The sequence below is a fragment of the Cnephaeus nilssonii genome (assembly GCF_951640355.1).
Source record: "Cnephaeus nilssonii genome assembly, chromosome: 9".
Taxonomy (NCBI): Eukaryota; Metazoa; Chordata; class Mammalia; order Chiroptera; family Vespertilionidae; genus Cnephaeus; species Cnephaeus nilssonii.
Window position 1 is genome coordinate 91,930,492 of NC_137080.1, and position 23,000 is coordinate 91,953,491.

Below are 23,000 nucleotides of genomic sequence, written 5' to 3' on the forward strand. Positions count from 1 at the left end.
CTTGCCCAAGGTCAACACCTGCTGAGATGGGCCGCCTGCTAAATGCCCACCGTCTTCACAGTGTCTGCTGCTGTCCTCACCGTCCTGCCCTCACTTTACTCCCGAGGAAAGAGCCTCGAGGCGGGTGAGTGCTCTCTGCAGTGGACAGCTGCCAGCGGGGCAGGCCAGACCAAGCTGCTCCTGCCCGCCCAGCTGCTCCTGCCCGCCCGGCTGCTCCTGCCCGCCAGGCTGCTCCTGCCCGCCAAGCTGCTCCTGCCCGCCCGGCTGCTCCTGCCCGCCAAGCTGCTCCTGCCCGCCAGGCTGCTCCTGTCTGCCAGGCTGCTCCTGCCCGCCAAGCTGCTCCTGCCCGCCAGGCTGCTCCTGTCCACCTGGGGAAGCACACAGCAGGGATGCAGAGTGGCCGGGGAGGCTGTATTTTCATTTGCTAAATCTGCCAACCCTACTCCGGAATCTAGAGTCTTCTAGATCATTCTGGTCCAAGCTCCAACTTTGCAGATGGGAAGCAGACTGAGGTTCCTCTCCTCACTCAGCCAGTCAGTGGCAACACCAGGATGTGAACTGATCTCCCTGACCCAAGCCCCCGCACCTGGTGTACTACTTAAATCATCAGGTGGCCTTTGTCTTGGTCCACCGCATCGGAGGGACTTCGCTGTCACTAGTAGAACGGGGAGGGCGTCTGGAGCTCCCGCCAGGTGGGAGGGGGTTCTGGAGGCAGAGGTTGGTTTATGAAGGACCCTGGGGCTGGATGAAAAACCTAATCTCTGCACTAATAAGTAATGACATCGCCCTGGCCAGGGGTCGCTCAGTGGTTAGAGCATTGGCCTGTGCACTGGAGGGTCTGGGGTTCGATTCCTGGTCGGGGCGTGTGTGGAAGGCAACCAATTGATAGTCTCTGTCACACATCAATGTCTCTCTCCCCTCCTTTCTCTCCGTCTCCCCTCTCCCTTCCACTCTAGAATCAATGGAAAAAATACACTCGCTCCTCGAGTGAGGATTTAAAAAAAGTGATGGCACCTACTGAGTGCTTGAAGTTCATCACGTGGGTTGTTGCCTTCACTGCTCCTGGAGCAGTCAGCCTTCGGGTGGCTTCTTTAAGAATAATGTAGGTCCCTCAGGCAGAACGTTCAAGGAGTGAAATTGACCGGCCTCCTTGCTTTCTCTTTTCTTTACTGCCTGCCCCCAACCACAACGGTAACATGAAGTGGGTGATGACTCACTTTGAGGTTACAGAGTAGGGAAGGAACCAGGATAAGAAGGTGGGTATTGCCCTGGCCTGGTAGCTCGGTCGGTTGGAGCGTTGTCCTGATAGGCCAGGGTTGTGGGCTCCATCCCTGGTCAGGGCACATGCAGGAAGCAACCAACGAATGCATAAGTGGAACAACAAATGGGTGTTTTTTCCTCTCTCCATTTCTCTCTCTAAATTCAACAAATAAAAATTACATATATATACATATATATATACACATACACACACACACACACACACACACACATATATATGAAGGCGGGTCTTGGGAGCCCAAAGCCCAGGCTCGGACAGTGGCCCTCCTGTCAGGGTCTGTGGGAAGCTGTACAGAAAGGTCAACAAAGCTGGAGCCCAAAGAAGGGGCCAGTAGTTCTGTCTTTCTTGCCCCTGTTTCTGTTCTGACGTTTCTGGGGAAAAGGGAGGGTGCCATCTTTTCGTCAATTCCACAGTCAAAGCCAGAGCACTGTCCTGGGGTTCATGAGGCTCCTCATTCCCTGCATACAACTGCTGGAAAACTAGGGCTCCCCAGGTACCTGAGCCTGGAATTATAACTCCGGTGCACACTGAGCTTTGCACTAATCATTCTGGAGGCTGGGATTTGAAGAAATAGCTCAAGCCTCATTTACAATAGACTCCCCCTGCACCCCTCCCGCCCCCCAGATGCTGTGGGCCTCTTGAGAGAAGCCATTGGGTCTCTAAACAGATTCCCCAGAGCCCAGCTGAAGGTGGTGAGTGTGTCTAGTGTAGAGTTGGGTTTTAAGAACTCCTACAAAGCGGAGTAGGTTTGACTTAAATTCAGATCAATGCAGGAAGATTCAAGTTCCCACGTAGTTCTAAAACATACCCATTTACCTTGCCTTAGAGTTTCCGAAACTTCTTAAGGATTTTATTCCTTGGCTCATTTCAGACAGGAGGAGTGATGGATTTTTCTCCCCATTCATCAGCACAGATGTCCTCCACTCAGTCTGTCCTAAACCCACTGGCATTGTGCACCAGTTTATACAGAATTACCATTTTACCAGTGCTCCTTTTATTTTTATTTTTTTAAAATATGGAACGCTTCACAAATTTGCATGTCATCCTTGCGCAGGGGCCATGCTAATCTTCTCTGTATCGTTTCAATTTTTATTTTTATTATATGTGCTGCCGAAGCAAGCACTACCAGTGCTCCTTTTAATTGAGTGCTAAGTGCCTGGCACTGTAATGCTTTTAAGTTGGTACGAGTCTCTTTCAGGTGGGTACCATCATCACCCGCACTTCCAAATAGCGAGAGTTTTAGAGACGTTCACAGACTTGCTCACAGGCTCCCCTGGCTCCCAAGTGCAGGGCTGAGGAGTCAAACTCAGGCAGCAGGGACCTTTGGCCCCTGCATCCAACAAATTGAGTATACGTCTGAGGTCACGAGAAACCTCCGAAACCTTGGCTCACGATGCCTGCTCACGACAGGACCACTGCGGGTACAGATGTCTTTCTGGTCTTGGACTCAGAGGTGGATTGCACTGGTGCCCATCAAGGCCCTCAGGTGTGGCCACCACAGGTGCAGCTGGAGCCCACCTGTTTGCTTTATGACTTTGCCTCACGGCTCTATTTTCTCTTAATTGCACCCAGTGCCCTGTAAGCAGCTTTGTGGCAGAGACAAGGCATCCTATATAATAAAAGCGTAGTATGAAAATTGTCCCAACAGGGAGTTCGACCAGGGGGCAGGGCTGGCCTGGGGAAGGAAGGCAGTACCCGGCCAGCTGCCGGCAGCTGCTAGGGACCCTACCAGTGCATGAATTCCGTGCACTGGGCCTCTAGTAAAATATATTCACACTTGTATTTTTTTATTACATCCCTCCAGTCACTAAGTCATCACAAATTTGTTCGCCCTATTTTCTTTTAAAATATTTTTTAAGGGAGAGGGATAGAAACATTGAGAAACATGGATGGGCTGCCTCTTGCATGCCCCCTACTGGGGATTGAGCCCAGAACCCAGACACGTGCCCTGACCAGGGATTGAACCGGTGACCTCCTGGTGCACGGGTCCACGCTCAACCACTGCGCCATACCGGCCGGGCTGCCTTTTTTTCTTGATTACAAAGATTACAGAAATTCCCCCAAACCACTTAACTCCGAGTTAAACAGTCAAATTTTATGTAAGCTTCCAATAATTTTTACCATGCATAAACACTTCAGTAAAATTGGGTCCTAATTTTATAGCCAGCTTTTTCCCTCCTTAGGTAAGGGAACATAAACAAGCCTATTTTACTACTCCTAATACTATAATAGGCCAGAGAAAAAAGCTAGGCCTACCTTGAGAACCCAAACTCGTTCTCATCCGATTAGGGTAGCTACTTTACCCGCAAACTTAACTTAAAATGGCAAACTACTCAAGGTCTGTATTGAGAACCTTGTACACTTGGCAGCTCCAGGTCAGATAAACCTTGTTTTCAGAAGGTGCATTTTTATTTATGCTTTGATTAGCCTTTCAGCTCTATTAAAACTGTTGGGACGCCCAGCCAGTGTTGCTCCAGGTCCACCCTGCCTGGGCTGCTGGCTCAATCCTCCAAAGGGGGCGTGCAGGAGGCAGCCCATTGATGTTTCTCACCTCTCCCTCCCTTCTCTGAAATAAAAACTGGTGGGATAAGCACTGGCCAGTTTGGCTCAGTGGGTAGTGTCAGCCTTCCCACTGAAGGGCCCCAGGTTTGATCCCAGTCAGGGCACATGCCCGAGTTGTTGGCTTGATCCCCAGTAGGGGACATGCAGGAGGTAGCCGGATCAATGATTCTCATAATTGATTCTCCCTCAATCTGAAATCAATATATTAAAAAGAAACGGGGGGTGGGGGGGAATGAGCTGGTCCCTTTATTTACCAAAGTCAAATGATTCAAGTGAAAGGTCTAATCACAGGTACTTCCCAGAATACCAAGCCACTGGCACTGGCACCAATAGGCAAGGGAAAGGGGTAGGGTAGGGCCTGGATCCTACCCATTTTTCAGGTAAATTTGAAAAAGCAAAAATGCTGCACCACAGAATGAGTACTGAAAGCCATTTGATTAAGGCTAACGGGGGATCGTCTGATAAATTTAATGTTTGTCTAATGGGGAGAAGCTTGGTTTCAACAAATCGCTTCTTGAAGTCTTCTGGAATGAATTAGTTCAAGAACCGAGGTTCCAATGTATTAGACCAATTTCTCCGGGTTTGTGGATTAGTCCCATCAACACCTAGGAACCCAATCTTCATTTGTAGCAGCTGTGATCCAATGGACCAAGGCCCCAAGTGAGCTATACCCAGGGAGCAGCTCCAGGCCCCCAGTAAGAGTGAACTCAATGTCTGCAGTGTGAAGCCTGTCCCTGTCCCCCATTCCCCCCAGTCACAGGCAGACAGGTCACAGTGGCAGTATGGTTTATTAGCTGGGCCTTAGTACAGGCGCTGGGGCTTGCCCATGGTGCTCTTGATGTACAAAGCCCGAACATTCTGCCAGTTCTTTTTGAGCAATGACACCAGGAAATTGACAGCTAAGTGGATGTTGTACACAAGCTCATCATCTGTCATCTTCACGTGGCCAACAGCCACTGCCAGACACAGCACCTGTGGGGAGAGGAAGGTCAATCAGGTTGGTGGCAGATGGGAGAGAACATGGGAAGAGTGGGGGCATCCACGAGGTAGATGGTCCGTCTGTCCCTCCCAGCGAGCAGTGCTTTGGCCCCAGGCTCTGACCAGCTTCAACCCTGCTTAGCCAATCACATGTCCAAAGTATCACAGGAAGGCAAACCAGGGCTCCTGGTTAGAGGACGTGGGCAGGCTCCAGGGCCGGGGCCACCAAGACTGTGGATTAACTTACCTTCTTCATCTGGAACTTGATTGTGGATTTCACCTCATCGACTTTGGCCACCATGTTCTCATTGTGGGTCAACAAGGAAGGGAACTTGCCAGCCTTATTCAGGCCTGGGCCCAGGATTCGTGGGATCTGCTTGATCAGAGACTCTGAAGCCAAAAAGGCATCGTACTTCTTGGCTGGTGAAGAGAATAAGCCATTGGATGCTTAGGACCCCGAAAGGCCGACCTCCAAACGAGCTCTGTGACCCAAGCCAGCACAGGTACCAAGTCTTTTTAACTCCTCCCTCACTCCAGTTTGAGCATCTCCACCCTCTGAACTTTCACTGGCCCAACATTCACATAAAATCTGTTACCAGAAGCCAGGCTGACCCACAATCCATGTTGCAATGCAAAACACTCGGGCTAATCCTGCCTTCCCACTTTCTCGCTACATGACAACTGTAGACCAGAGACTAAGAAGAAATTAAATTGGAACTTGAAATAGAAATTCCAACTCAAACACCAGCACCCGACTAGTCAATGGAGATCATGGGTTTGAACCACACCTGGACGCCTCCTCCTTCCCGTATAAAACTCAATCCTCAAAGCAAATAGAAAAAGAACTTTCCTAAATCAAGTTAACCAACCACAGCACACCCTTTGGTCACAATTCTACCCTCCTCATCATTTTAAAATCCTAACGGTCTAAGCACCACTTTCCTCACTCCCAGAACGGTCCGCCGCCTCCCCCCGCCCCCCACTCACCCAGCTTCTTGACCAGTTTCTTATTCTTGTTGAGTTTCTTCAGCGCCTCGATGTCCATGTGCGGGATGTCCACGGCCTTGGCCTCATCACAGTGCTGCTGGTCCCCCAGCACACACACGGAGAACTTGGGGCGGGGCGTGGACTTCAGCCTGCGTTTTGGGGACAGAGCAGGTCACGCCCAGCCCTGGGTCTCCAGGCGGGTGAACGGGCCTGGGCCCGCTGCAGCCAGAGCCTTACCCAGAGCGTCCACGTTCACCAACAGCTAGTCTGGCTTCTCAAACTAGCCGGCGGGCTCGGCCTAGGCCTCCCCACGCCTCCCCTCTTGTTTTAAGACCCAGGGTGGGGGTCCGTCCAGCCACGCCTGCCCAGAGCAGGGGGTCTGAACTACCCGGGCACTCCAGTGCCGCGCGTGTCTGCCCACCTCGGGCTCAACAGGAGCCTCGAGGGCAGAGCTGGGCACGGGGGCACTGAGGGCTGGGTGGGGTCAGAACGGTGCCAACCTGACGGTGCCCGAGAAGCGTTTGTCCTTCTGAGGGTCATAGTTCTTCAGGCTGATCTGCAGCTCCACCGTCTCCAAAAACCTTAGGGAAAGTGCAAGTTAGCCGGCCGCCGAGGCCCCGGCCCGCGCCCGCCCTCCCGCGGACCCGGCTTACTTCCGGCGCTTGCGCTGGTTCCCGTGCAGGACCTCCCGCACCGCCTCGTAAAGGGTGTCGCGGGAGACTTTGCTGCTGCAAGAGGGAAGCAAGACCAGCGCTCAGGCCCGGCGCCGCGGACCGGCACCCTCGGCGTGGCCAGGGCCTCAGGCGGAGCGGCTGGGGAACCTGACACCGGGTCGGAGAGTGGGTCCGAGAACCAGATGCAGGCCGCGGAAAGGGGGCTCCTACGGCGGCCGACCGGCAAGTAATGCCCCGCAGCGAAGCAAGGGCAAGGACCCCCGATTCCGCCCGCAGAGTCTCCTTCCCCACCGGGGCGTCCGGGGTGCGGATGAGCACGGATAGCCCCCTAAATGTCACTCACCTCATGGCTCCTCGCGCCGCAAAAACCGGAAAAGAGACTAACTCAGTTCGCGCATGCGCTCAAATAGGGACCTTGTTCTCGCGAGAGATGCCTTGTGCCTCCCCAGCCGAGCGCAGTCGGTCGCTCCATCCCCGGGCGCGCCGCCGTCTGCGGCCGCTGGAGGGCGCCGGTAGGCTGCGGCCCGGGGCACCCTCAGACTGCCCCGTTTTGCGCCAGCAGCTGCCAGGCTGGTAAGGAAGAGGCTAGGTCCAGGGCTTGAGCTTCAGAAACCAAACGTACTGGGCCACGCATTGTAATGGCCGCTGAGAGGGTGTGATTCCTGCATGTTTGCCCCAGACTTTCTCTGTCCTCTTCCTCACGCACCTGCCTTAAAAGCAGGCTTTACTCCCGAACTCTCTCCCTCATCTCGCTCTAATGGGCGGGGGGTGGGGGTGGGCTTGCGGCTTCCGAGGGAGTTGCAAGAAGGGACTTGCAGATAAAGTTGTGTTCTTGGCCCCTCGAAGCCTGCAGTGGGGAAGAGCTGGAAAGTACTGTAATGAACCTTCACCCGACAGTTGCGTCTTCTGTAACACCTACCTATGAACGGGGCGCCTGCTAGCTGCTGTGGGAATATAAAGATGTCAGACATGGCCACGGTGTTGCACACCCTTTCCTGTTCAACAGGCCCATCCTCTGCCCACAGTAACCCGGGAGCCTCCGTCCCTACGCAAATGTCTTCCGCCCAAAAGCCTTCCCCAATTCCAGTCTGTCACTCCCACCTTTAAGCCCCGCCCCTACTCAACAGACAGCTGATAGGGTTGGGGTGGGTGGTAGCACACACTCTGGTCCACAGAACATGAATGAATGAACCTCAGAACTGCACCACCTTCCTCTCAGAACATTTCACTGGGGAAAGATGCCCCTTGTCACTGAGCAGGTGGAGTGGTGGTGGTGAGTTAATTTTCAACAAATACCAGAGTTAATAGGAAGGCAGGCACTGCTTCTAATGACACATTATTGAATTTCCTGATTTTTATTAAATACCATTGATAAATTATTATTCAAGTCAGAACAATTCAGGGGATCATAACACACTGCAGCACACGAGATCTGTGCTGAGTGCTAAGCACGGGTCCCCCCGAGCATCATTCACTCTTCTGGGTCTGCTGTGACGCTCCCGGGCTTGTAGGAAAGACGGCTGCCGAAGCCTGAGGCAGAAGTGACAGGGAGTGAGCCAGGGTCAGCAGTCCTTGGAAACCAGCTCATCCAGCCCCCTTAGCCTGTACCCTCCCTGCTGGCTGGGAGGTCAAGATGGCCTCTCTGAGCCTGGAACAGGGAGGCAGTTGATGCCTGAATGGCCAGGCTCGGCCTTCACCCCAGGCAAGGGTCAGGGTGAGGGCAGAGTGTCCTTCAGGAAGCTGGTGTCCCCGGGTGGAAGGTCAGGGGGCCAGACGTCTCAGGGCGGCCTGCAGGGACTTCCTCAGGAAGGTGGTGTTGAGCGACAGGGGAGTGGCCAGGCTCAGTCTCTGGGTCTCAGTGATCTGGGGAGAAGGAAGAACGTCAGGACTCCGGCACCCGATCCCTCCTCTCCCTCTGACCCCGGGCCCTGTTCAGAAAGGAGAGGAATCCAGGGCATAAGGACGATGGAAGGAGGTAAGGACCCCCTGAGCAATCGAACCTCATTATTTCACTGTCTTTGGATTCAGGTGGACCTGGGCCAAATACTGCACAATTACTAAGTCAGCCACGCAGTAACAGCTGACAGCTGAGTGCGCCCTATACGGCAGCACGTTATATGCATTAGTTCATATAACCCTCACACCCTCCGGCTACAGACAGGAAACCGCTGCCACCTTCCTTCTGGGGCACACTTTTTCTTCCCTGACCTGTAGCTGCAACCTCCTGGCAGGTGTCCACCCTGCATCTTCCCTCTAATCCCTACTCCTTACCGAGGCCAGAGGTTTCTCTATAAAATGCAAATCTGACCACCTCACTCCAGCTGAAGGCCCTGGGAGAACTCCTGAGGCCTCGTACTGAGGCCCTCCTTCCAGGACCCAGTCTCCTGATACGTGTTCCTCAGATGTGTGTTCATGTGTTCATTTTCCAGGGAGGAGCTACAGCTTTCATCAAAACGTCAAATGGGACTGTGACTCCCAAGAAAAGGGTAAAGAGCCAACAGCCAAGAATACCTGGCCTTCAAGATAAAGTCCAAGGCCCTTCATAAGATGCTATCGTGGCCTGGCAATGTGACCTTGGACAAGTTACATTTACCTGAGTCTCAACTTCCTTATCTATAAAATGAAGCTAATAATATATCTTCTTATAGTGCTAATGCATGGAATAAACTAGAGAGTTAACATATATAAGGGCTTAGAACGGTGCCTGAGGTGTAGCAGGGGCTATGCAAGTATTAGCTCTTGGTATTTTTTTTAAAATATATTTTATTGATTTTTTTTTTACAGAGAGGAAGGGAGAGGGATAGAGAGTTAGAAACATCGATGAGAGAGAAACATCGATCAGCTGCCTCCTGCACACCCCCTACTGGGGATGTGCCCACAACCAAGGTACATGCCCTTGACTGGAATCAAACCTGGGACCCTTCAGTCCGCAGGCCGACGCTCTATCCACTGAGCCAAACCGGTTAGGGCAGCTCTTGATATTTTAGATCTCTAACCTCATCCCCTACCGCCATCAACTCTCATATTTTTAGGCCTCAGCCAATGAGCTACCTGTACCCCTCAGACATTCACTGCTGACACTGTTTCCTTTGCCTGGAATGCCCTTTCCTCCATCTCAGCCCTTGACGACCACTCACCTTTTAAGAGTCAGGAGACCTGTCCCCATTCAAAACCACAAACAAGGTTTAGTTGCCCCCTCTTGCTCTGTCATCAAAAGCCCCGTGTGTACTCGCACCTGACTCCTACCAGATATTGCAATGATCTGTTTATCATCTCTCCTTCCCCTCTTGCTAGCCTGGTGTGAGGGGAGAGGGTCAAGTCAAGGACAAGGACTGTGATATGGTCACTGTTGATTCCCCATGTGGCATCTGGCCCACAGCGGTGTTGGCTGGATGAGCAGTCTCATTGCCTAGTCCCAGGCTTCAACTTGTGGGCTCCCTGGCTAACACTCAGGGTTTTCTCCCTGGCAAACAGATGTACACCGTCATGGCTGGTTCAGAGCAGCAGGGCCAGCCCTCATGGCCCCATCAGCACTCACATTGGCCTGATACTTGGTCATCACTGTCAGCATGAGCTTGGCGTAGGCCATGGACGCAGTGGCTGCCGGCCCCTCTTTGCAGAGCCTGTCCATCAACACATTGAACTTCTCGGGGGCCATCTCCACCTGCACACATTGGGAGGGGAACAGCAGCATGAGAACAGGCCTTGCATTCACTTCCCAGCTCTACCACTTACTAACTAGGTGACCCTATGCAGATCGCTTAGCCAAACTAAGCCTCAGTTTCCACACCTGTAAAATGGGGCTCATAAAATCTAACTCTGAAGCCTGTGAAAGGATTAAATGAGATAATGCACATAAAGCCTGCGCATAGGTCTCAGAAAAGGGCGGCTACCGTTGCAAAGGCTGATTAGGACCAAGGGAGGCCGAGGATCCCTAGCCTGGGTTAGTGCTTGAAGATACAGAGTGGCACTGCCAGCATGACAATAGGTCTTCATAATAATAATAATTTAATAAGCATTATTATGCACCAGGCACCATTCTGAGCACTTTACACCAGTTATCCCACTACACCTCACCCCAGTCTTGTGTGGTAGGTGCTATCATCACTCCCCTTTAGTAGATGAGGAAACTGAGACAGAGAGGTTAGGTCAACACCTAAGTTGAGGCAGAATTTTAAGTACTGATATGGAAAAATTGCCAACATATATATTAAGTGAATAAAGCAGAATACAGCGCACTGAACTTGGTGTTCCCATCTATGTAAAAAAACAAAGGGAAAATGCATCTATACATGTGTCCTTGTAAATATAAGCACCTCTGGGAGGGTCCCCTGAAGCTAGTAACACTGGTTCACCCCGGGGAAGGGCATCTAGACGGCTGAGGGAATATTTTTCACTATTTCCTCTTTGAGCTTCTAAATTGTGAACATATGAATTTATTACCTATTCAAAAAGAAAACTATTTATTTATTTATTTTGTTAATCCTCACCCGAGGATATTTTTCCATTGCTTTTTAGAGAGTGGAAGGGAGAGAGAGAAACATTGATGTGAGAGAGACACACCGATTGGTTGCCTCCCACAACTGGAGCCAGGGACCGAGCCTCCAACCCAGGTAGGTGCTCTAACCACTGAGCTACTGGCCAGGGGGAATACAACTTAATTGCTACACACATAGCGGAAAGTTGCTCCCCAAGGCCACAGAGCCAGGAAGAGGCAGAGATACTTTACCATGGAGTCAGCTCTCTGCTACCAGCCTTTGAAGCCCCGGGACTCTCCCACAGTCATGGGGCACCCTGCTGTAGGGCAGCTGTCCTACTTGCCCCTCCATCACCAAAGGAACCAGAGGCGCAGCAGCCCCACACCCGTCCCCAGCACTGCAGCACTGCTCTGTCCTCGTCCCCAAGGCAGCCGCTCACCTGCCGCTCCAGGAGTGACTGCAGCACCAGGAGAGTCTGCTCCTTCCAGGGCACCTCCAAGATCTGTCTGCAAAGCACAGGCCCCGGTGGTAAAGCCCAGCCTCCCGCTGAAGCCTGCCCCAAGGCAGGGCAAGGCCAAGAACCCCAGCCACCAGAGGAATGAGTCAGAGTCTCCATGATGCTGCCGGCTGCCCAGTAGTCACTGCTGCAGAGCCCGTACTCAGTGCCAGGCAGGCCACAACCCAAGACCCTGGGAGCTGACAATGAAGGATTTGGCGGTAGGAGGTACAAAGATCCCCTGAGAAATAGCCAGGAGTCAAGAATACATCCTGAGCCCGGCCACTGTGGCTCAGTGGTTGAGCATCAACCTATGAACCAGGAGGTGATGGTTCAATTCCCAGTCAGGGCACATGTCTGGGTTGTAGGCTCGATCCCCAGTGTAGGGCGTGTAGGAGGAAGCCGATCAATGATTCTCTCTCATCATTGATGTTTCTATCTCTCCCTCTCCCTTTCTCTCTGAAATCAATAAAAAGATGTGTTTTTTTTTTTTTAAAAATACATCCTGAGTACAAAAGGTGAGGGCGACCCAGGGACCATGATGATGGATGAGACATACAAGGCGCCCTGGAGAAGGCCAGCCTTCCCTGCGGAGCCCAACCCACAGGGAGGTCCACTCCGGCTGTGCTTCCTGTTCTACCGCTCGGGCCTCAGCTTGCCTGGAACGGCCGCATGTCACATGGACAGTGTGGCTTCCTGGGTGCACGAATTGGGTTTGATCCCAGGCTTTATCACTTGCTGGCTGTGTGACCTTTGGCCACATACCTAAGTTTTCCATCTTTAAGGCGGCAGCAGCACCTACCTCACCGGATTACATGAAGACTAACTGAGATGATGAACCTAAAGCAGAGACAGTGCTCGATATGTGGTGGCTGATACTATTTTTGAGATTGTCCTTCTCATACTTAGCATCTTATATTTCACTAGAGGCCCGGTGCATGAAATGTGTGCACTCGGGGGAGCGGGGGAGTGAAGGTTCCCTCAGCCTGGCCTGCACCCTCTCGCAGTCCCGGAGCCCTTGGGGGATGTCTGACTGACAGCTTAGCGCTGCCACAGAGGTGGGAGAGGCTCCTGCCACTGCCGCTGTGCTCACCAGCTGTGAGCCGGACTCAGGGCTTCTGGCTGAGCGGCGCTCCCCCTGTGGGAGCGCACTGGCTACCAGGGGGCAGCTCCTGCATTGAGCATCTGCCCCCCTTGTGGTCAGTGTGTGTCATAGCAACCCGTCGTTCTGCCATTTGGTCGATTTGCATATTAGCCTTTTGTTATATAGGATTTTGATGTCCAATGGGTCTTTTCTACTCATTATTTCTGTCTCGAATCTCCAATTTTTTAGATTTTTAAAAATATATTTTATTGATTTTTTACAGAGAGGAATGGAGAGGGAGAGTTAGAAACATTAATCAGCTGCCTCCTGCACACTCCTTACTGGGTATGTGCCCACAACCAAGGTACATGCCCTTGACCGGAATTGAACCTGGGACCCTTCAGTCCGCAGGCCAACACTCTATCCACTGAGCCAAACAGGTTAGGGCGAATCTCCAATTTTAACACAAATTTAATAACAATTTCTGAGCATTTACTAAATGCCAAATACTGTACTGAGGTCTTTATATGGATTATCACACTTAATATCTAGAAAAATCCTACAGAGTATTATTCCCATTTTTCATAAGAAGCTCTGAGAGCCTCAGAGATATGGAATAACCAGTTTGAATTTCGCATTTTAAAAAATGCCAGATTGTGATTTGAAACTATGTCTGTCTGACTCCAGAGCCAGTGTTTTTTTACCCATAGTGCCAATCTCCAACTACGCTGGCAACTGCTCAGGAGCCAGGACCACCAGCCCTTCTCTGCATTCCGCAAAGCACCTTGCATGGAAGACTGGAACTCCGGGCTCGGGAAGGGGCACAGGATGGCAACTTGCACGGGCCCAGGTGGGAAGGCCCCAGCCAGGTTCAGATAACCGGGAGGGGGGCACCTCCTGTTTTTCAGGCACAGGGCCAGTGCCCAGTTGGCTCCAACTCCAAAATGCCAGAAACAGACTTGGCCAGGGGAGGAGGAGGGGACACAGAGGCCTGAATACTCACCCCAGTATTAGCACCTGCCTGTCTGGCTCCAGGGCCTCGTCCTTCATAAGGCAACACAGTAGCTCTGTTTGAGCTGGACCTGGGTAGGGGACAGAGGGGAGAAGTCTGGGGAATGGCAGGAGAGGAGAGGACTGCAGGGAACGGCATGCTCAGCTCATCAGAGGGGGCACTGTCAGGGAAGTAACAGCTTTTACTCATTGAATACCCAGCTTCTGCCAGGGTCACCCTGGGTGAAGGCTGGTTCTGGAATTACCTGTTTCTGGGGCCCGGAGCACGGGGCCAAGGAGGGCTCTGCAGACAGGGTGGGTATACTTGGCACAGAAGGAGGTCAGGGAAGTTGTGAGCAGGCGGGAGGCTGAAGAAGTCAGGGAGAGAATCTACAGCCAATGGGGAGGAAATGCTCTTTCATTCATAATGCTTATCAGGTACATATTTCAGATGGTGATATATGTTACAGAGGGAAAAGGTATTTTTATCTAGGACTCACATGGACCCACCCGTTGGGAGACACAGCTCCCTTCCCCAATCCTTCTGGAATTGGTCTGGGGTTCAAGGAGGAATCAGCTGCGGGTAGATGGCCTGGGGTCCATGCCCATCCCCTGTCCCAGGCTGCCTGCCAGGCTGGGACACCTCTCCCAAGCACACCCTCCTGCGGGCTCAGACTCTCCCCCAGTGTGCTTGGCAGACTGCATGCACCCCAATGCACCCACCCGTCCAAGAAAGAGGCTCCTGGCCAGCACAGTGGCGTTGCTGAGGCTGAGATCTGGTGAGAGGGACAGCAGCCGGGTACAGAGCCGCAGGAGGCCTGTGTCCGAGAGCTGGGGCAGCTGCAGCTGGTCACAGAGCAGGCCAACCTGCAGAGCGGCAGGACAGGGACACTCGGCTGTCTCTGCCAACGGGGCAGCAGAGGGCTAGGGCAAGACACTCCAGGGGAAGGGAAGGCTGAGAGAGCTGCCCTACGGGGTGGAGTCAGGGCTTAATAAACCCAGTCAGGGTGAGCCCTGCCCGAGAGACCAAATCCAACAAAGTTCCCCTCCCACAATCCTTATGAGGCAGGGAAACACAGTTAAATGGGAAAAGGCTGGGGAGATGGGATGTAAGCTCAGGGCCAGGTGATCTTCCTGGACTCACCTGGCTGGGACTGCATTCATGGAGAAGCTGCAGCTCAACTGTGGGAGCATCCTCCAACCCCTCCAACCCCTGGGAGGGAAAGCCACATTAGGACTGGCAGAGTGATGGTGACAAGTCACCGAGGCCACCCCTTCAACGGCAGTGGTGGCTGAGGACCCCAGAAGGTGCTACCAGAAGAGAGGAACTGTTGGGGCCAGACGACATATCTGCACTTGGGCCCAAGATGACTTGCAGCGACTGTCAGCTCTTCACTGCAAGCCCCACCCCTAACCGTCTGTGCCTCACTGCCTGGGCCCCCTGAGCCTCAGCAGGGCTGCGGTCCCGGAAGGTGGAGGAGGCAGGGCCACTCACCTCTCCGAAGGTCTTGAGCAGCTGCTGCAGCCTGGGAACCTGGTCCTGCAGGAGAGTTCAGTCACCACCAAGCCCCTACCCGCACAGCGTGGCCCCAAGCCCACTCCCGGCTCCCCTTCCTGAGAAGGCCCAAGCTGGGGGGAGCTAGTAGGCAAAGATGATTCAAGGACATGAAGCCTAGACCTTGATAAGAGCTTAAGAACTCAAACTAGACAAGGGCCGTGCAAATCCAGCTGTCTCGACCTTCTTCTCTGCATCCACCCTAACGGGGTAGACCCAGCCTTGGGCAGGGAGGCAGGCTGGATGGTGGCATCATGCCCCCCGCTCCCATAGGATGGTGTGGTGGGGTGGCTCTAGAGCCTCTCCGCCTGACCAGTACCCTTTAACCTCAGGTTATAGATCGTTAGGTCAAGGGTTTCCCACCTCCCATAACTCCCTTCCCCAGAGTCTGTAGAGCAGCGACTACATTTTCTTAACCCCCTGCTCCTGCCCCTTGCTCCACGGACTACAGTCATTCCAACGGGGAAAGTGTCCCAACAGGCTTTTGCCCCATTAAACCCCCGACTCCTGAGGGATCACTCTAAGCCCAGCCTCCTCACCCTAGTACCTGTATAGCTTTGGGCAGCTCCAAACTCTCAGCGGATGCCTGAGTATCCTCCAGACTCTGAGCAGCCTCAACACACTCAGCCCCCACGACAGGCTGGTCCTTAATGGGTGATGTGTCTCCTCCATCTGCCAGGGTTCCCAAAGATTCATGTTCAGCTTGCTCCTCCTCACGACTTTCCTCCTCGACCCTTTCCAAACACCGGAACCTTTTGGGGGCCCTCTCCCCCTCAGGACTGGCAGGCTCTCCCTCGGGCTCCTTCCGTTTCCCAGGCCGCTGGGAGTACTTGTCCTCCTCTTGCTCCTCCTTTTCCTCTTCAGGCTCTGGAGACTGGGTCAACTTCAACCTCCTGCCGCCTGGACTCAGCTGCCTACACAGGTCTCGGAGCCGACGCTGGCACCTTCTAGACAGTGGGGATGCTCCCTCAGTGGAGACCCCACCATCCAGATCCCTTCGCAGCAGTTCCCCCAGGGCCTGGAGCCAGGCATCCGGGTCAGGGCTCGGGTCCTGCCTTGCGATCTGCAGCAGAGGGAGCAGCCTGTTCTCAGGCAGCGAGGGCCTAACAGCCATCAGCAGGGACATCAGGTTCCGCTGGCATAAGCGAGGCAATCGCAGCAGCAGTGGTTTCCTGGGTAGCAGAGGGAGGCAAACAGTTAAGAGTCCTATCGAGCCCAGCTGATATGGCTCAGTGGATTGAGCATCATCCCATGCACCGAGAGGTCATGGGTTCGAACCCTGGTCAGGGCACATGCCTGGGTTGCAGGCTCCATCCCCAGCAGGGGTATGTAGGAGGCAGCCGATCAATGTTTCTCTCCCATCGATGTTTCTCTCTCTCCCTCTCCCTTTCTCTCTCAAAAAACAAACCATCAATAAAAACCTTTTTTTTTTTTTTTTATAAAGAATCCTATCGAGAGGAACACAAGGCAAACTGGGCGGAGCTAGAGGCTGGATGGCAATGGATAGGCGGGACTGCAGGGTGCTGTGCAATGCGGCTGTGGCTGTGCTCCACTTGCCATGCCCTGGAAGTCACAGGGGACCTCTGTCCAGCTCTGATGTCCCTTTACCACGAAGACTCCTGAGAGGCAGAGAAGTGCTCTCCTTACTGCGCCCCAGCACCGGCGTGGCACCAGCCCTAGCAGGCACTTGGTGCACACTTACTGAATGATTTAACTCTGAGAATGCCTGTCCAGATATCAGCAAGGGCTGCTGCGGACGGAGCAATGCAGCTGTCTGTCATGTAGTGAAGGCACAAATCCAGATGCTGTGTGACCTGCGGCTTGTCGGGGAGGCAAGCAAGTCATGGGTGCATCCAGCCCACCACCCATCAGGCCTCTGTTCCTCTCCATACACAACTTTGCAGAGCTGTGCACCATCACACTGAGGGCCTTGGGATGTGTGTGTGAGAGAGGAAAGCATCTTTCCTTTGTGGAAAACAAACATTAAGTAGAGAGAGAAAACGAGAGTGTAAGTTAAAATGATGGTCAATTTGTGGTGAAAGATCCTGGGAGTAGAGGTGAAGAAGACCCTATTTAAAGGGCTTTTACCTTTTTTGTGTCCATGGACCCCCTTATCAGAATCTATTAAATGTGTAAAATAAAATACACAGAATTACAAAAGAAACCAATGATAGTGAAGTACAGTTCTATCCAGTGATCTTGGGTTAGGTCTCCCCTCCCCCTACTCGGCCCAGAAAAAGCCAGACAGCTAGAAAACATTTCTATAGCCTCCACTTTGGGGGTTTGAAAGATCTCTTGACTCATCTCACGAAATAAATTCGAAGTGGAGTGTGGGAAGAAAATATAAGAACTTCTGTTACTACTTATCTAAAACACAAGAAATTAAGTATTAAAAAAAGTTTTTTTTAAAATTTGGGATTCAAACCCATGCAGTTTGGATCCAAATCACTTTTTATTGATTTCAGAGAGGAAGGGAGAAGGAGAGATAGAAACATCAATAATGAGAGGGAATCATTTGCTTTCTGCCTCCTGCATGCCCCCCACTGGGGATGGAGTCGGCAACCAACGACCTCCTGGTTCAGAGGTCCACACTCAACCACTGAGCCATGCCAGTCAGGCTATTACAAAACTTTCATATATGGATTTAATATATCTCCATATTCCAGACTCCAGCCTACTTCTGAGGTAGGGGTGTCCAAGGGTGGAAGGCGGGCTCTTCAGAACCTAGACGCTGCAGGTGGCACCTCACTCACTTTTTAAAAAGTGTGTTATTTTATTTACACACACACACACACACACACACACACACACACACACACACACGTATAGCTAGTATATACTGGAGATTGAGCCTGCAACCGGCCATGTGCCCTTGACCAGAATCGAACCTGGGACCCTTTAGTCTGCAGGCCAACACTCTATCCACTGAGCCAAACCGGCTATACACACACACACACACACACACACACACACACACACACATACACACACAGTATATATATAATCTCAGCTACCTCCTGCATGTCCCCCACTGGGGATTGAGCCGGAAACCCAGGCATGTGCCCGACCAGGAATCGCACCATGACCTTCTGGTTCATAGGTTGACATTCAACCGCTGAGCCACACTGGCCAGGCATCACTCACTTTTTTTACTTTCTGTGTATTTTAGTTAAATGGTAGTTAAGTGCATTTATGAATATGGTATTCTTTTTTTAAGAAAACGAAACCCTCACAAAATGGACACGTGACTTATAAGGACACCTGAAAAGTGAACACCAATAACGGAAGCACAACCAAATGAGAAAATGGCAGAGCTAACACTTCTGCTCCTAGTCAGAACTGTCAGCAACATAAAGAGGGGGGGAAAAAAGTTCACCCCAAAGACTAGCAATGATCAAGAACACCATCCCCTGCCCTAGCGTTTGGCTCAGTGCATAGAGCCTCGGCCTGTGGACTGAAGGATCCCAGGTTCAGGGGCGTGCAGGAGGCAGCCGATCAGTGATTCTCATCATTGATGTTTCTATCTCCCTCTCCCTTCCTCTCTGAAATCAATAAAAATATGTATATTTTTTTAAAAAAGGAACTCCATCCCTGCCCCGGCGGTGTGGCTCAGCAGTTGAGCATCAACCAAGGAACACGGAGGTCACCAGTTCCATCCCTGTCAGGGCACATGCCCAGGTTGTGGGCTCGATCCCCACTGATCGTGCAGGAGGCAGTCGATCAATGATTCTCTCTCATCATTGATGTTTCTCTCTCTCTCCCTTTCTGAAATCAGTAAAAATATATATTTTTAAAAAAGAACACCATCCCTAAAAGTGATCTTGCCCTAAAATGTATGTTATGCTTTGAAAAAGTGATATAAAGCCACCACAACCAGATGTTTATTGGCATTTATCTCACTTTAAAATTTAATTTTTGTATACTTTATTATGTATTTCAACACATAAGTACACTTTACACGTAAGTATGCCTGTACTGAAGGTACGAGTTCGGTATTTTCAGAGGTGGAATATGCTATCAAACTCTATCTGAGTCGCCAGGCCGGTGCCCAGTGGGTTGGAGCGTCCTCGGGTGCACCAGGAAGGTTGGGGGAGTCGGGCTCAGGCACATCCTAGGCTGCCGGCTGATCCCGACCTGGGCGCGTAGGGGAGGCGACCGGCTGATGTTTCTCCCTCCCCCTCCCTTCCTCTCTCCCTAAAACCAATGAACACATCCTCGGGTGAGGATTTTAAAAAACCGATTTGAGTCCACCGACTTACAATTACTCGTTTACCCGCCGCCGCAGGCAGCCGCCCGCACCGACCGCACCAAGTGAGGCCCTCCGCGAAGTGCCCGCGGCAGGGCCCTCCCCGCCGCCCGCCCCTCTGGCCCAGCGGGAGGGGCCTCACCCGCCCGGGAGGGAGACGCGCGGCGCCGGCTACTTACAGCAGCAGCCGCGGGTCCGGGCCCTCCGCGACCGGCTCCTCCCGGCACAGCGCCTCCAGGACGCGGCCCCAGGCGAAGGGCTCGCCGCCGCGGCGGCCCAGCGCCCGCAGCACCCCCAGGCCGCGCCGCGCCCCGTCCGGCCCCGCCTGCAGCGCCCGCAGCAGGAGGCGGGCGGGGGCCTCGAGCTGAGCCCAGGGCGCCTGTTCCGCGCTCTCAGCCAGAGCGGGCGCCGCCTCCGGGGCTGCCATGCCCGGGCCCCGCGCCCCACCCCACCCTCGCTCGCTTTCGGGCCTCCGCTCCGCGGCCTGAGGGAGGAGAACTCCAGGACTCGCCCTCCCGCGCGCGCCGCACTCCCTCCTCAGCGCGCCCGGCCCGGCCGCCGGAGACCCAGGGATCTGAGAGGGAGGGAGACGAGCGGGGCGGGGCGGGGCGGGGGCGGGGCGAGGCAGGCCGGAAGGGGCGGGGCCAGCCGGAGAGCCAAAAGGTGGGAAGAGAGCCGAGGAGGCCGAGCGCCAACTCCTGGAAGGGGCGGGGCCACAACCTAAGGGGGTTGTTTGGGGGCGGGGTCACACCAGCGATGGGGGCGGGGCGGGCAGCTCGGCTCCACTGCTCTGGGAAGGAGGAGGATGGGGGTGCAGGATGGATGTCAGGGATCCTGTTGTACTTCAGGATCCAACCACATTTAATTTCATCTGACGCCCATGTTGCTTGTAGACCATGGGTTTGTGGTAGGATTTGATCACAATTTTCCACCCCATCGCCCTCTCCAGGAATATTTGATGTACAAATATCCCTGAGAATGGGGTCGCAGTAAAAGAGTCCTACCCAATAGTAGACAATCCTACGGTTGGACAAACTTTCAGTCCCACTCCTGACTCCCAGGAAGGAAAAGGGGGGGCGGTGCTTGAGGTCCAGTCGATCACCAAGGGCCAATGAGTTAGTCAATCATGGCTACCTATTGAAGCCTCCAAAAAAAGAATACCTCCTGGCCTTGTTCCGTGAGCTTCCACGTTGGGGAACCAGAACACTTTCACCTTGCTGGGCCCCAAACTCCAGCACAGAAACTTCTTCCTTCGAGACCTCGCCCTATGTGTCTCTCCACCTGCCTGTTGATTCACGTTCTTTAGTTTCCTTGCTAATAAATCGGTAATCTAGTGAGCATATGGGTCTTCTTGAGTCCTGTGAGCTGTTCTAGCAAATTAATTGAACCCAAGGACGGGCTCATGGGCTCTCTGATGTGAAGCCAGTGGCTAGGAAGCCAGGGGGTGGGCCTGCACGACTGGCCTCTGAAGTGGAGGGTGGTCTGTGGGACTGAGCCCGTTACCTATGGAATCTGATATCAGAATTGAGGTGACCTCTCAGACTCCTGCTGTTTGAGAATTGCCTGTTGGTGTGGGGAAGCTTCCACACATCACGCATTGGAATTGGGTCCCGAACCCCTTCAGGAGGGATCACTGTAGAGGACAGGAATAAAGGGAGAGGGGAGAAGAGCTCCACAGCACCCCATCAGCCCTACTTAGGGCGTCAGCTTGTATTTCACATCCTCCAAACTTTGCTGCCACACACACCCATTCAGTCAACAAATCTTTACTGTGCACCTAGGGCCGGGGATTCAGGAAACAAAACAAAGACCCTTGCTCACATTACTGCTGACACTCAAGTGAGGAGAGACAGATACTGAATAAATAATAGAAAATTTGACCCTGACCGGTGTGGCTCAGCGTCAGCCTGCGGACTGAAGGGTCCCGGGTTCAATTCCGGTCAAGGGCATGTACCTTGGTTGCGGGCACATCCCCAGTAGGAGGTGTGCAGGAGGCAGCTGATCGATGTTTCTCTCTCATCGATGTTTCTAACTCTCTATCCCTCTCCCTTCCTCTCTGTAAAAAAATCAATAAAATATATTAAAAAAATAATAGAAAGTTTGATGGTAATAGTGCTTTTAAGAAGAATGTAGCAGGGAAGGGAAAGGTAATTTTAAATAGGGGTCAGGTAGAGGTCTGGGGGAGACTGTTTCAGGCAGAGGAACAGCAAATGCAAAGGCCCTGGGGCAGAAATGTGGCTGGAGCAGAGTATACTTGCTGGGAAGTAATAGGAGATAAGACCTGAGAAATAGCCAGATTTTATGAGGTTTGTTGTTTTTCCTTCTGACGACATATTTTCCTTGGATTTTAGAGAGAGGGGGAGGGAGGGAGAGAAAAATGTTGACCTGTTGGCTCCCCTACACATTCCAACCAGGGATGGAACCCACAGCCTGGGTATTTGCCCTGACTGGGAATCGAATCCACCACCTTTTGTTGCATGGGACACAACGCCAACCAACTGAGCCACACACCCCAGGGCTTATGGGGTTTTGAGGTCATAGGACCTTAGCATTTCCTCTGAACAGTATGGGAAGCCTTAGGAATATTTTGAGCTGGATCCAATTTCCATTGGAGCCAACATTTAAATCCCCCCCGTCCCCCGCAAATAATTTCAAGGGAGCTGCTTTACAAAGGCCAAAATAACAGCAAAGAGATTTTTAAAAAATATATATTTTTATTGATTTCAGAGAGGAAGTGAGAGGGAGAGAGAGTCAGAAACATCGATGATGAGAGAGAATCATTGATCGGCTGCCCCACACTGGGGATCAAGACTGCAATCCGGGCATGTGGCCTGATCAGGAATCAAAACCTGACCTGGTTCATAGGCCAATGCTCAAACACGGAGCCACGCCAGCCGGGCAGCCATTTTAACTTTACAGGAGATGTTTTCGGTCCTCAAATGACCAGCTGCTGCTGGGGCTGACCCTGACCAAACAGCCTTCAATGCCTTGCCCATTCTAATACCGGCTTTACTTCATGCTGGTTCTAGTTCGTGCCCACCAAGTTCTGCATTCTGTTCGTTTTGTTTTGTTAATCCTCACCCAAGGATATTTTTCCGTTGAGAGTGGAAGGAACGGGGAGAGACAGAGAGAGAAACACGAATGTGAGAGATCTATTGGTTGCATCCTGCACTAGGGCCAGGAATCAAGCCTGCAACTGAGGTACATGCCCTTGATCAGAATCGAATCTGCAAGCCTTCAGTCCTCAGGCCGAGGCTCTATCCACGGAGCCAAACCGGCTCGGGCTAGTTCTGCATTCTTGACAATGCAAGGAGAGTAGGGAGGAAAGTACTAAGCGTGGATCATGAACCCTGGGGATCCTCTGCACGCTTTTATGGGGTCTGTGATGTCGTTACTATTTTCATAATTCTCAAATGTACTTGCCCTTTGCACTCATTCTCTTATGAGTGTTAAGTGACGTTTTCCAGAGGCTAAGTGATGGGTGACGCTGCAGCAGGTTGGATGCAGAAGCCACCTTAGGTTGGGGATGGGAGCAGACACCCCTCAGACACCAGCACAGTCGCTTAGGTGCATTTTATTGGCTTTCTGTCAGAATCCTTATACAAAAGGGCAAAGTTAAAATCCAGGTCCCTAGTAAGGCAGTGAGAACCCTTCCCCTTCCCCCAGAC

The 23,000-nt window shown here is 52.6% G+C and overlaps 2 protein-coding genes across 6 annotated transcripts; both read right to left on the reverse strand.

Annotated features, from left to right (window-relative positions):
• Positions 1-4,613: 4,613 nt before the first annotated feature.
• On the reverse strand, positions 4,614-6,895 carry RPL10A (ribosomal protein L10a). The gene is made up of 6 exons (XM_079780311.1): positions 6,827-6,895; positions 6,463-6,537; positions 6,310-6,390; positions 5,810-5,958; positions 5,070-5,242; positions 4,614-4,816 (listed from the first exon to the last, which is right to left on the reverse strand). Exons 1-6 carry the CDS (start codon positions 6,829-6,831, stop codon positions 4,646-4,648), a joined length of 654 nt encoding a protein of 217 aa, XP_079636437.1. The 5' UTR covers positions 6,832-6,895; the 3' UTR covers positions 4,614-4,645.
• Positions 6,896-7,805: 910 nt separating this feature from the next.
• FANCE (FA complementation group E) lies at positions 7,806-19,888 on the reverse strand. Of its 5 annotated transcripts, XM_079780639.1 has the most exons (11): positions 19,512-19,594; positions 17,175-17,207; positions 15,634-16,258; positions 15,027-15,071; positions 14,676-14,744; positions 14,255-14,398; positions 13,798-13,921; positions 13,545-13,623; positions 11,401-11,467; positions 10,022-10,147; positions 7,808-8,346 (listed from the first exon to the last, which is right to left on the reverse strand). In XM_079780639.1, exons 3-11 carry the CDS (start codon positions 16,210-16,212, stop codon positions 8,245-8,247), a joined length of 1,335 nt encoding a protein of 444 aa, XP_079636765.1. In that variant the 5' UTR covers positions 16,213-16,258; positions 17,175-17,207; positions 19,512-19,594; the 3' UTR covers positions 7,808-8,244. The 5 variants fall into 5 exon arrangements, 3 of the variants coding, with proteins under 3 accessions (XP_079636763.1, XP_079636765.1, XP_079636764.1); XM_079780637.1 differs by lacking the exon at positions 17,175-17,207 and having other exon boundaries at positions 7,807-8,346; positions 19,512-19,888; XM_079780638.1 differs by lacking the exons at positions 7,808-8,346; positions 17,175-17,207 and adding an exon at positions 8,360-9,946 and having other exon boundaries at positions 19,512-19,888.
• Positions 19,889-23,000: the final 3,112 nt, after the last annotated feature.

Coding starts and splice junctions, on each gene's coding strand:
- FANCE (XM_079780637.1), bottom strand. CDS start 19,759: ATGGCAGCCCCGGAGGCGGCGCCCGCTCTGGCTGAGAGCGCGGAACAG. Junction 15,072..15,633: donor AGCTGCCCAAAGCTATACAG/GTACTAGGGTGA, acceptor ACTCTCCTGCAG/GACCAGGTTCCCAGGCTGCA. Junction 8,347..10,021: donor TGACCAAGTATCAGGCCAAT/GTGAGTGCTGAT, acceptor CCTTCTCCCCAG/ATCACTGAGACCCAGAGACT.
- RPL10A (XM_079780311.1), bottom strand. Junction 5,243..5,809: donor GAAACTGGTCAAGAAGCTGG/GTGAGTGGGGGG, acceptor TCTCTTCACCAG/CCAAGAAGTACGATGCCTTT. Junction 4,817..5,069: donor TCAAGTTCCAGATGAAGAAG/GTAAGTTAATCC, acceptor CTCTCCCCACAG/GTGCTGTGTCTGGCAGTGGC.